Genomic DNA, 14,187 nt, shown 5'->3' with positions numbered 1-14,187 from the left:
GGTGGACTACTTATCCCGCGGATACCGTACGGACTGTTTTTCTTAATTGGACCTTGAATGCAGCAGCACTGATCCACAGGGGTCAAATCCACCGTGTGTCCTCAGCACACCAGGATCTGTCAGAACTGTGCTGCGGCTCAAGGGACACTGAAATTTTGTCAAACAGATGGATAAAGGTCAGTCAGCAGGAAAAAGCCCACGTGTCGTCAGATTAGAATCGGGCCGACAGAGCGTCCCGTTACCGGCGAGCAGTGTCCGTCTCATTGATTTGAAGGGGGATGAATGCTGACACATCCACGCCGTCAGCGAAGGCACGCGGGTTGACGAGTTGAGGAGCGGGCAGAGGGATGCGTTTGTGGGACGGGGGCACTTAGTTTCTGCTGTGAAACTCCGTACCGGCAGCGTGGGGGCTGAACACCTGGACCACCTTTGGATAATATGTCTCTGCTGAAACAGAGGGGGAGAGAGCTTGAGCGTTTCGATGGACTGTCGCTCATTTACTGGTACGTGAAAATGCACAAGTTTGGGTTCAAGCCTCAAGTCGCTCAGGGAAGAGAGGATGCGAGACATAACTTAATTACTAATCTGGCAAATTCTGTGTTTCATCCAGATCAATAATATTCCCCTGATAGATTCGGCACGCAAAACCAAGAAGTACTACTTCTAAAAATGTGGCTCACTTGTTCCTCCCACCACCGGTGTACACACAAGCGATAAAAATTAGTTGATATATTACCATATTTTAAATCAAAGTGACGTTTTCATCATAGGTAGACTATAGGGTGCAGGGTCCGGTATAGGGTATGCGCGGAATTTGCCAGATGAGCATTTTAATATATAATGTTCAGTATTCTCAGTGTTGCCTAGAAATATGTGAAGCCCAACTTTTTGTTTTTAAAAATTGTAATTTTTAAATTATTTTCACCTGATAGGGAATGTGTGTGTGTGTGTGTGTGTGTGGGTGTGTGTGTGTGTGTGTGTTAGTGGGGATGGCGTACACAAATGGTGTTAAAGTGTTATTTTTTTTGTCTAATTTGAAACTTCTTTAAATTTTTCACCACAAAATATAAAAATAATAGTATTTCAAAATTAAAGGGAAACTGTCATTTTGGCAAAACGCTAAACCCTACTGTAGTAGGCTACCTTTTTTTTTAAACCATTTTAAATAACTGCAAAATTTAAACCCTGTAGATAAAGCAAATTCATAATTACCACTAACAGTGCATCACATGTGCAATTAAAGTATTTAAGGAGTGGGATAAAGCCTCTTTAAGGTAACTCCCAGTGGCATTTTTAAACAGCATTGTCAAAATAAAGCAACATTAAGCACTACCAATGACTGATTTGGGCTATTATACAGTTTGTCACACACCGTATGTAAACACAATGTTTAGAGCCAAATAGGAAATACATATGGCATCTGTAAAGCAACAGTTAAATCAGTTCAGAAGAACAATATTTGAGTTTTCCACATAAAGATAGATTAAAAAAGATGAAATGTGAATGATGTCATGGGAAAGTAGGGCAGTTTAGGGGAGTTCATTTTGTTCCTGTGATTTGGCCTGGAGGGAGGAGTCAGTCAGCTAAAAGTAGCTGCTGAGTGGGCTGTTGATGCTGGGTCAGCTGGGAGCGCTTAAAGGCAAGCTGAAGGGAGGTGATGTGACACTGCTGGGTGCCCCTCTTTCTGAATGACACCCACATATTGCCAGCCATCTCTCCCACAAACAGAACCACCCCCAAAGTTTCCCTCATGATTCTCTCCTCCCAGAAGTTACCCGAACTCTGGGACTACTTTCTGATTTACGTCTCAGGAGCCCTAGAGTTTAATCCTGACAGCAAAGACATAGACCTGGGACTGTTTCCTCTCAGGATGAATCCCACCATAAAGACCAGGTAGGTGTGACACAGGGAGGGTCAGACGCAGCGGTGAGGAGGGATGCTTAATAATCTGCTGAGAAAGTGCTGCTTTAAACGGCTGCCAGTACAGAGGTCAGTTTGTCTGGGTTGCTTGAAAAAAGGCAGTGAGGAGTAAGTAAACCTGCACTTATACATGAAATTGATGGACTTCACCGCTGAAGTTCTGCAATACTAAGAAAACAGGAGTGATGTGAGATTGTATGCTCTTTAAAGTTGTGCTATTTTGCAGGAATATCAGAACCTGGTGTGTTAAATTTGTACCATTGACAATATATACATTTGTGCTTTGTGTTTAGTAATCCAGTAGTACATAAAAAGATTGGCTTGATTTATGATTTACTCATAACAAACTTTATACACAGTAAGTTACTGTGTAATACTCTGATAATACTTTTAATGATGTGTTTTTGAGTAACATCTGAATTGTCTGTGTTTAAGGTCCGCAAACTCCATTTCATATGTAAATGTGACTGGTAACTCAGGTGTTGGCAGAAAAGAAGTAATTGTGTGGAATGAGAATGATTCATGGTCATCCTGACCTATTTCTGAATTTGTATTAATGCGCTGCATAACAATGCAGTGCCTGACCCATGGTTGGATAATATGTCACTCAAACTGAAAGCCATAGTTGAATAAATTTGTGAGTGGTTGTTTGGCAGCAGTCATAGTCATATAAAACCACAATGACTCAATGATTTGTTATAAACAACACAAGAGACAAATATGAAATTAAGAGCATTGCACTGTTCAGTATTGAAGGTTCGGACTTTCTTGAAGGGTACCTTTTATATTTTCCAACCTGGACCCCTTTTCCCATGTTTTTGTGTGTAAGTGACTAATGGGAACAACAGCATTTGACACTGGTAAATCTATGTCCTCTAAAAGTGCTTGTTTTTGCCAATGACAGACTCAGATTGTTAAGTGTCTGGCAACATTATAGAAATGATCTGTGGGGAGGTTGGTCTTTTTGTTGAAGATCTTTTTTGTTTAATTAGAAACAGCCTTGGAATAACCATCACCAAACCAACCAGGCTCCATTTAAACAAACAGTTATTTTAGCATGTATATATAATTTCACATCTAACTGGGTGAATTAAGAGTTTATTTCAACCAAAGCAGAGGTAATGATTGTTGGAACAGTGGAGACACGAACCAAGACAGCATTTGTGAGTTTTATTTTGCTTCATTGAATGAAGTGTGTTTTACAGTGATGGAATACTGTTGATTTAAATAGAGTCGGATGTGTTTGGTGATGGCAATTTTGGGGCTGTGTCTGGTGAAACAACAAGGATCTTACTCTTTGACAAAGAGGTCAGCCTCTGTAAGCATAAAAGCAGTCTGAGCCTGTCAGTGGCAAAAACAAACATTTTCAGTGGATGTACATCATCGGTGCTCAATTGCTCGCAGGGATTGTCTGTCTATTTGGTGGCTGCTGGCTACAGCCGTCTCTCCTGATACTGGACCAGTTTCAGAAATTGTTGTTCTCAGTAGTCACTTAAACACAAATCATGCAGGGTCCAGATAAAAAACAAAAAACAAAGTTACCCTTTACATAATTATCATGGGAAGGTGTGAAGTGAGACATCATATCTGGTACTGAAGCCATATATAATATGAAGCTGTGACTGTTATGTTGGGGGTGTGGTGTGATGCTTGTGATCTTGTTTGAGGTTTGATAATTAGAAAAAGTGTTAACAGCTGTAGTTTGGTCCATTGTTGCCTTTTTGGCTTTGTTTCTTGTTCACACTGACTTATTACAAATGAACCAAGCGATATAAACACACAGTCATATGGACTGACAGGTAAATCATTTATTGGACAGTTTTGGTGATGTCATCCTGCATCATCAGTATTACATACATCAAATTGCTGTGACTGATACTGAACCTGATGTGTTCAGTGTCACAAGAGCTCATGAAGAAAACTGATTACAAGCATTAGTTGAGACCGGACCTCATCTGTCCTCAGGCTGTATTGGTATAAAGAGAGCGAAACAGAGGTGTTGGCACTGTAATAAACCAGGGACGACAGTTTCCGTGTAGCCACTACATTTCACTTTAATGAGGAACTGTTAAAACACACACACCATCAGCTGTGTCCATCAGGACAACAACTGATCCTGCGTGATTATATAGATCAGATGTATATATTGCTTGGAAGATATGATCTGTAAATGATGATAGCTTTTTAATTCATGCTAAAGTCACATTCCTACTATCACACAGTCCTGCAGTTGGTCTGCTTTGATTTTACACCAGTGAACCACATTTTTAATTTGACTTGGAACAAAACACACCAAGCTCAGCTGAACTTGTTTCAAAGAGCCTTGAGTATCAAAGTTTTAAGTACTGTATATTACCCATTCTTGAGAATTGGGACAAATCATGTCCTACCAAGAAAATAAAAAATTAAGTTTATAATTTCTCAACACATGAATTCCGTTTTTGGGGTGAAACATAATTTTTTAAAGGTTTTATCTATATAAAATATAATTTTTTAAAAATTTCTAAACATGCCCTGTGCCAGGAATCACCCTAGTCCCAGACAAGAATTCCAACTTGAATGAAAAAATCTGTTAAAAGCCTTCAAAATGTAAAACTAACAGTACTTACTGATAACATCATTGTAAAAATGTGCTGTTATAATCATCTTTGATTTAAAATATGTTTAATGAAAATGTTGACCCTTTAAAGATGTGTCACAGATTTTTGTCCCATTTCTCAAAAATGAGTAAAATATATGGTTATAAGAAGATCATTTAACAGGAATCTTCCCAAGAACTAACTTCACTAACATTTAATTGGAAGTTAAAACCTAATCTATTTGACAGGTATAAAGGTAAGAAAACACTCAGACAGTCCAAATTGAGCACAATTGAAGATATATAAGGTTAAACTTTGTCCAAAATAATATTACATATAACATGAGAACCATTTGAAATCGCTAATCACAGTTTTTCATCACTAAATCATATTTTAAATGCAGATGAAATGTGCGGCTCTTTGCACTGTGCATTATGAACATTACACATTATCCTACGAAACATGACAACAACTCCGTAAATAAAAGTTAATAAAAAATGTGCCTGATTATGACAACAGCATTTATTGGATGAATGCAATTGCATACAATAATAATTGTAATAATAAGTTAATCAACCAGTATTTCTGGTGCTGTCTAGCTATAGTAGCAAGGTTTATTTGACTAGTCAACTAATTGTCCTTTTCCCTGTCATTTACACTGGTGTTGATCTGAGGTATTATAAAACAGATATGAGAGTTTGGCCACTGTCTTGTCATTGGGCCTCATGCAGCAACATTCTCTTAGAATTTCTCTGAATTTTCTCTCAGAAAAGGCTGTAAAAAACATGCCATTTTCTAGTGTTTTTCTGGCATTGCAGGAAAATCAAAAAACAGAAAACAGTTAGCAAAACATTTGTAATGCTGTAAATGTCACAGCAGCAGTATATATGTGTGTATATTTATATATATATATATATATATATACATATATATGTGTGTGTATATATATATATATATATATATATACACACACACATATATATGTATATATGTATATGTGTATATGTATATATATATATATATATATATATATATATATATATACACACACACACACACACACACACACACATATCAGATACCGCACTGTAAAAATACTCTGTTACTAGTAAAAGTACTGCATTAAAGGGCCAGTGTGTAATATTTGGCATGGTTTATTGTCAAATCTGAATCTGAATCTGACTCTTCTACCCATTAATATGTTTATAAAAGTGTATAATCGCTATAAAATAAAATTTGTTTGGTTTTCGTAGCGTATATATATATATATATATATATATATAGCAAGGGCCTTGCTTTAGAGAGGTATAAATAAACCAACGAAGACAGCGGAAGGAAGGAAGAAGAAGGAGGAAACAGCAGAGAGTGTTAGTAGTTCATCGATAGAGAGTAGTGAAAGGTTTTTTTAGTTATAAAGTTTGCGAATGGACCACACTTACCACGCAACAGGAGAGAATGAACCCGAACCGTCATCTGCAAGGAAAAGAAGACGCAACTTCACTCCTTGTGATGCACTCTGCGGCGCTTTTCCTCCTGATGATATATCACCCCAACGATGGTAGCACCGAATCCCATTCTGTGCAGCAAAATGGGAGCGGAGGATTCAGCCTCTCTTCTCGCCCGCTCAACATCCAAGTTCCTCATCTGTATGCTCCGGCTCAAACAGGTATGGCTCTGGGTCTGTGTCCGCTACAAGAAACTCTTCAAAATCGCGTTCAAAGTCGTCCATTGCAGCTACTATAGTCCGGAGATATTGCTAGGCTAAATAAACAGCTGAGCACTGTTTACCAGCTACCCTGTCAGTCAGTGTGCGGGCTGGAGATTGGCGGAGCAGAGAGGGGAGGGGGTACCCGCTAGGTATTGTAAATGAGTATGTGTGTAAAGTTATGAAGTGTGTCTGTTAGGCCAGAAGAGTCAGAGTTTGGGATGGAGTGGAGTGTTACCGGAGTTTCTGGAGTGCTCAAATAAACTGGCCTTTTTCCCGAACGCTCCTCTGGTCTCCTGCTCGTGAGTGATTCATTACAATATCGTAACATGGTTTAGATTTCTAAATAAACATTCACCTTGTCGCTAGATAGACCTACTCCTGAAAAACTCGTGTCTGAGCAAGGCGTTTTGTCCCTACAAGGCCACCGTCATTTACCCGACGGGAGGGGTGAGCGAGTGAGCCCTGCAATCTAGAATTTGACCACTGATGTCACTGTTTTCAACGGTTTTCAACCCATTTTACACAGTGGCCCTTTAGAATAAAATTGCAAAATGTAAGAAATGCAGAAAAAAATATAAATGAATATGAAAAAAATATAAATGAAGATGATTTATGAATAATGAAAGCAAGTTCTCATATTTGAAGCTTTGATGCGTTTTAGATGCACTTGTATATTTTCATATGGTTTGTGTGCAAAACTCTTATTTTGTAAAGCAACTAGTAACTTAAAGTTACAATGTGTAATTTACGTGGTTGTTTATTAGCAAATATCAACTATTGCTTTCATAAATATATATTTGTTAAAGTGTAATGCAATTCACATACAAATGGAAGCTTTCTCATAGGCTTAGAATGATTTCTCTATATATACACAGGCAGGGCGTGGTCTGCTGGAGGCTGCCTTCTTGCGTCGCCATATTTGAATACAGTGGCCAAAAGGGATATACGTGCTTCGCCTTTCACGTTTACCTAGAACCTGCCGTCACTGGAGACGGTTAAGGTGAAGATCAATCCGGGGCGCTTCTGCGTGAACCTGCTTTGTGCTTTTATGATTCTGTTGCACTTTAAATGGAGGACCACACATATGTTTTGCCCCGTAAGAGGGAAACCGAGCCACCAAATAAAAGAAAAAGATCAGATAAGCGAGGACGGGACAAAACGCGAGTGAATATTGGCATTGTTTATTCCAGGTGGAAAGAACTCCTGAAGGGGGAGGATTTCACAAGGGATGGGGAGGTTGCCTGCTTTCTGCTAGACAGGAAATTCAATCTGATATTTTAAAATCATTTTGGCTTCATGTTTGCAACTACTTTTCCCTCTCGTCTAAGTTCGAGTGACAGCTACGTTTACGTGCTACCGTTATCCTAGCCTTGGCTAACGTTATCCCAGAGCTATAACTAAATGGTTAGCCTAGCCTACATCCTAATCTGTTGATTCCTCTCGCGCTGCTGCGAAGGCGTCCATCCTCTCCTCCTCCTCTTCCCTCTGGGTAGCGAGACACACCTCTTCACCTGACTGTTCCTGCACCGCTTCTACCACCTCGCCCCTTCCTCTCCCTGGTCTTCCTCCTCTCCCTCTCCCACTTCCTCATCTCCCTGTGTCCTGTGGAATAACACTCTGGAATCGCATATATTATAATCGTACCAAGCTATATTTGCCCCACTGTGCCGTGACTATCACATAAAACGTGTTATTTTAGCATTACTGTGCTAATGCTCGTGTTACCAAAACAATTAGAAATAAAACACTCCTAACATATATCTCACAGGTAACCTATAGCTCACTGGTAAGCTATAACATATCATAACATAGTTTAGATTCCTAAATAAATATTCACCTCGTTGCTAGATACTCCTGAAAAACTCGAAAAACTCTGCTGTCTGCGCAAGGCTTTTTGTCCTACCAGGCCACCGTCACTTACCCGACGGGAGGGGTGAGTGTGTGAGCGCGAGTGAGCGCTGCAATCTAGAATCTGACTGCTTTTGTCACTGTTACTCACCATTTTTACACAGTGAGGCTTTAAGTTATTAAATAGTTGTAGTGATGTAAAAGGTACAGTATTTACTGCTGAAGTGTAGTGCAGTAGATGTTGCATGAGATGAAAATACTCAAAGCATAAGTACCTTAGATTTGTACTTTAGTGCGGTAGTTGAGTAAATGTACTTAGTTACATTCCAGCACTGGATGCACAGTATGCGAAATGACAGTAATTGGGATCAATGGACCATCTATAGCAGTATTCCTTTAATAGTCCAATCATTGCAATTACTGTAAAACATGCTGTAAAACCTCAATTAAAAGCCTAGTCCAAATTAAATGCTCAGTGCCTTTTACTAGCCTGGTGTGGCTACACTTTTTGACATATAAATGCCTGTCTCAATCAGACACCTGGTCTGGTTGCCAAGTTGTTCATTTTTATGGAAGTTCTTAAGATGTATAAAACCGGGTTGTTGGCTACTTCAAATTATGTGTCCATTCCTTGATTACCCTCTAAGTTATCGTATTACTTTAGTCTGTAAGGCTCCTCAGATCAAAAGAATCAAAAGGGTTTTTCATGAAAATGAATCCAAGTTGCAAGTATTGTTTTAACAGGATAAAGTGGTGTTGTGTCAGTGTGCCGGGTGCCGCAATCCTTGAGTGCTGTAACTTTCTGTCTGATTTGCTGTCTGTCAAAGCTAGATTAAATGAATGGTTCATAACTGATATATTATCTGAAGCCTAATTTTTATACAATTAATATTTATACTGGTTTAAATCAACAATTTGATTGATGACCAAACAATAGCCTGGGCTTTTAATTAACGTTTCACGGTAATAATTTATATTTGATGATATTCCTGCAGGTTTATGTTCCTCATATTTAAAACTTACTTTTCCTCATGTTGGACAAACAACTTGTGGAGTGTGACGAGATTTTTTTGTCTTATCTCTATGAGTGTTCTTGACCTCTCCAAATTTTCTCTTACCAAAAAGAAAAGCAAATATAAGCAAACATTGGTAAATCCTAGAGATCAGTGGGTATTAATAAATATAACACATCGTGGATATGAGTAAAAATAAGAGAAACATTGTTCGTATATCACGTCTTGGATGTGGCCCAGTGTGTCACTGGACAACTCTCAGGTACCATGTTGAATTCTTTATCAGTGACATAAGGACTGCATATCATAGGAAACGGTGCCTCTTGATGTTAAGCAAATTTTACATGTCTGTTCTGTTATGCAGATACTTAAATTCATTCAGTGTTCAGAGACATTTGAACAGAGATACATGGAGCATGAATCACACACTGCAGCTGCCAACACAGATCAAACAGGATGTTGAGACAGTGAGACAGATGGTGCGCTGCTCAGTAAAAAACACTGTTCTTTTCTTTTTGTCTGTCTCTTCCACTTCAATTTCATGTTTTGCTTTTGGCACTGGATGCTCTGGTTAGACAGAACCATCAAGCCAATACTGGCCTTTTGTTCCATTTCAAATATCAGCCTGTTGTATTCGTTCACTGCTGATATGATGGAAGCAGGTCCCTGCTGTGACTAGCACATTTTATTTGTATCAATTTTTATCAAGTGATTGGTCAAACTGAATGCGTGCTTTGGGAGGATTTTGCTCAGCAATCAGTAAAAAACTGAGCTCACCCTGGCTCAGATTAAAAAATGTTTTCTGGAACAGACCCACAGGCTGGGCACATTTTAAAACAGCTTTATTAGTATTTGACAGTGGGATAGACGGGATGGAGAATTGTATAATAGCAGGTGTGAAGGAGAATGGACTGAAAAGTCACTGGAAGGAGGAAGTGGTGGATAAGAGGGTAGAACAGTGGCAGGAATCCAGAGCTAAAGGTCAGGAGCAGGTTACAGGCTGCTTATCAGAGGCTCAGCCAAAAAGTCAGGAAAACCCTGCTGGAAAAGTCACAGTGATGGATCACCCGATGAACCCGCAAGGAGTACCAGAGGGAGTGTATTCACACCAACATGGGGCAGGTGGTGTTTAGACTATGGTTGCAAAATTCCGCAAATATTCAAGGTGGAAACTTACATTGGGATTTAACAAGAAATAATAGGAATAAAATGGAAATATGGAGGTTATTTGCTTAGGCTGTATTAATCATGCCAAACATACCTTTACCTTTACCATACCATAAAAAAGGGCATCATCTATTAATTTGCTAAATAAATCTATTAATTTGTCAGATACATACTATGTGAAATCTGGCTACTATCTGCTAGTTATATAGAATATATCCACTTTAGAAATATGATAAAAACTTGTATGAAAGCATGTAGTCCTTCGGCTCAGACAGTGCAGCAGTGTTAGCAGTAGGAAGGGCTGCACATATGATGGCAGAATGCATTGTGCATGCAGAGGCTTGTAATTTTACTTAATTCCTTTTTCGTGGGATGCTGGTTTATATCTGTGAAGGGAGCAGGTCCTCATCGACAGAGATTGCCATGTTCACTGCCACGTTTCTACAGTAACCATACACTGGCTCTAGATAGGGACATTCACGTTGTCATGTTGGCCACCACACTTAGAATGTCTTAAGTTATCAGACAGAAAAGGTGAGCACGCATTAGCAGGTGCTAAGCTAATGCCTGTCTCCAACATGCCAAACAGTGTGGGAGAAACACTGATTTGTAACCTGAAACTGCTAGAGCTGCCCCCAACTAAGAATTTTCCTAGTCGACCAGTAGTCATCATTATCATGTTTACGATATTGATTTAATTATTAAATTATATATTTTTTGGTGGGCACCAAAATGGTTTGAATTCACGATCTGGGAAAGAATAGTATCAGTAACATTGTTAACACTGCGCTACATTACAGAGAAATACAAAACCATACTAATGAACCTTCATTAATATAGGCCTATATTTTATCTACAAGTGCACGTCACACACTGAGCGAGCTGTCTGTTAATTACACTGTCAGCAAAGCAGTAGTGATTGTGCTAAGTGGCTAATGGGCATGTAGCTACTTCCATGTTTCAGATGAAACGTCATGTTTGTAGTTGACGAATGATAGGCAAATGTTTGCCTGCAGAGTTTACATACAGTATCACCTTGGGTTCGTCCCTCACCTTCTCAAAATGATCCCACGTTTTGGATTTCCTGCCTGACATGTTATTAACTAGCCTGTGTAATAACTGCAGGTACCAGCCCTGTAAATTAATGTGACTCCTGTCTGACTGCTGAGCGTGTCTGTCCTTTCAAATTAAATTCCCACATGGTCCAGTCATATAGGTTTTGTTTTATTTTGACACGACACAGCTCCTAATAGAGTTTCACGTTTTTCTTATTCTTTCTGCAACTAAGCATCCAATGAAATCTTGCAGACTAGTGAGACAGTTAGTTCTGGTCAGCTAACGTTCGGTCAATTATTGGGAGGCAGCCCTAGAAACTGCTTTATTCAGTGTTTTTACCAGTTTAAAACACCAAGTCTGATTGTTGTGGAGAAGTAGAGACTTCTGTGGATAATTTGGCTCACAGTAAATGAACGCCTGGATCAGAAATAAGGTGTGCCCATTTTCAGTTATCATGAAAAAAAGATGAGCACACAAAACAGGCCCTGTCTGCGAAATGCCAAACAGCCTACAAGAAAAACAGTGAAACTTAAATTTGTAACACAAAACTGCTTTACTCAGTATTTTTACTGTTTTTAATCACGTAGTCCATTTGTTTTAAAGAGGAGACCTCTCTGGATAATTCGGCTCACGATAAAAACAGCGACAGTGACAAACAGTGCCTTATCGCTTAAGACTAATACACAGGCCAGCCCAATACAATCGCTGAACCCTTATTATAGTTATAGAGAATTCTACTGATTAATCCATCAATTAATTGAGTAATCTTGCTTTATTAGAGAGCAATAGTAAATATACAAAAGAGAAGATAAAACAAATCTCTTTAATGAAGAAATAATTGGTTTCCTTTTTAGAAAATCTACATTTTTATGGCTTAAATTGCAACAATATTTAGGCTTCAGTTGCTACTTACACTACCTGATATTTTGCTTTTGGTGTATTTTATGCATCCCTGTGAGGGGAGTAGGTATATGTGTGTGCTTTCTTGTATTGGTTTACCATGAAGCAGCATTTTATTTTCTGTGTTTATTTCCCTAAGGTAACTCAGTTTTGCTTAAGAAAATAAACACAGAAAATAAAATGCTGTGTTTGTGAAAGCCTAACTAGTCACTATATTAATTTACGCTATTAACATTGAAACTTTGACGATTTCAGCCAGCTCTGTGTCACCACAGTGTGTGCAGATGAACCATGTTTAGCTACTTTTTTTTGGAATTCAAATATTCCACCTAATACTGTAGGCTTATATCTACAATATGGAGAGCCTTTCCTTAAAACACTGTTCGAAGCATCACAGATAGCACTTTTTATTTAATATCTACTTACATTTTGTTTATTTTACCTGGTGTCCTTGACTTGATTTTCATTGTGAAAGTGACCACAGGCTGTGACAGTGGTGGCAGGTGTGACTAGATGCACTTTGACAGTTATTTACTCGACTCCTGTCCTGTGGTATTCAGGCCTCTGGTGGCAACAAACATCACTTTAGTTCTGCTGTGACAGAGGAAAACAACATGCTCTCATTAAGTCACCTGGCCTTAGCGTCTCTCACCTCCCTATCTGGGACACATTGTTATAATGTACATACGTATGTCCTTTGTTCCGTTATTGTTTATTCAAGGTCATTATTGGATAGATGTGTATGTAAATGTAGAATACAGGCTGGCAGTCCAGTGAGGTATGAAACTTCAGATTTTACTTAGGAAACCTCACTGATGTGGCTGTCGCTGCTGCTTTTTGTGTCTCCACATAATGTGAACAGACAAATTCTAAAGGGTCTGTTGAAAGGCATTCTGGTGACTTAAGAAATTACTGAAGACGTAGATGAGACAGGCTGAGGGAAATTGTAAATAATAACACTTCACAACAAACTAAAAAGTATCTCAGAGCACTGGTCTTCATTGTTCTAAAATGTTGTACCTGGTGCAAAAAGATCTGAGAAAACCCTACCCTAACCCATCAGTCATCAATACATTTTTTGTAAGTGGAAGAGACTAGGGGTGGTATTCATAAAACATCTGAGTACAACCCTGATTCCAAATAAGTTGGAGTGCTTTTCAAAATGTAAATAAAAACAGCGAGCAATGATTTGCAAATCCTTTTTGACAGAGGCATGTTTACCACTATGTTACATCACCCTTTTTTAACAACACTCAGTAAGTGTTTGGGAATTAAGGATGCTAATGTTTGAGGTTTTGAAATTCTTTCCCATTCTTGCTTGATACAACTTAAGTTGCTTGACAGTCCAGTGTCTCTGTTGTTGTATTTTGTGCTTCATAATACACCACACATGTTCAGTAGGAGACAGGTCTGGACTGCAGGCAGGTCAGTCTAGTACCTGCACTCTTTATATGAAGCCAGGCCGTTGTAACTCGTGTAGAATGTGACATCCCTGAAAATACGTCATCTGGATGGCAGCACATGTTGCTCCAAAACCCGTGCATTCATGGTGCCTTCAGAGATGTGCAAGTTACCCATGATGCCACGGGCACTGAGAGGGGAAACATCTGGATCGTCCTTTTCTTCTTTAGCCCAGAGGACACAACGTCCATGATTACTAACAACCTGAAATGTGGACTCGTCAGACCACAGCACACTTTTCCACTTTGTGTCAGTCCATCTCAGATGAGCCCAGGCCAAGAGAAGTCAGCAGTGTTTCTGGATGTTGTTGATATATGGCATTCGCTTTGCATGGCAGAGTCTGAACTTGCAGTTGTAGATGCAGTAACAAACTCAACAACAAAAAAATCAACAAAAAAACAAAACAAAATGAAATTTCTTCAGATTCTCTGAATTTTTAATGACATAAATTGTAAATGGTCAAATCCCTAATTTCTTTGTAGTTATGCATCGAGAAACATTGTTCTCTTGTGGGGCTATTTGCCCATGAAGTTTT

General features: G+C 38.9%; 1 protein-coding gene across 3 annotated transcripts in view; it reads left to right on the top strand.

Moving 5' to 3' along the window:
* The first annotated feature begins 332 nt into the window (after positions 1-332).
* Positions 333-14,187, top strand: part of LOC117267843 (syntaxin-binding protein 4) — a 121,873-nt gene continuing 108,018 nt past the window's right edge. For 2 of the 3 annotated variants that reach the window (XM_078161308.1, XM_033643887.2), the window contains exon 1: positions 1,668-1,893. In XM_078161308.1, the coding sequence (XP_078017434.1) occupies positions 1,751-1,893 (143 nt within the window). In that variant the 5' untranslated portion in view covers positions 1,668-1,750. Of the gene's footprint in view, positions 504-1,667; positions 1,894-14,187 lie in introns of those variants that run through there. The other variant, XM_078161309.1, reaches the window with a different exon arrangement.

This window comes from Epinephelus lanceolatus, chromosome 18, assembly GCF_041903045.1.
Source record: "Epinephelus lanceolatus isolate andai-2023 chromosome 18, ASM4190304v1, whole genome shotgun sequence".
NCBI classification, from domain to species: domain Eukaryota; kingdom Metazoa; phylum Chordata; class Actinopteri; order Perciformes; family Serranidae; genus Epinephelus; species Epinephelus lanceolatus.
The sequence above is the reverse complement of the archived record's forward strand: the minus strand, read 5'-3'. Positions and strand labels throughout refer to the sequence as shown.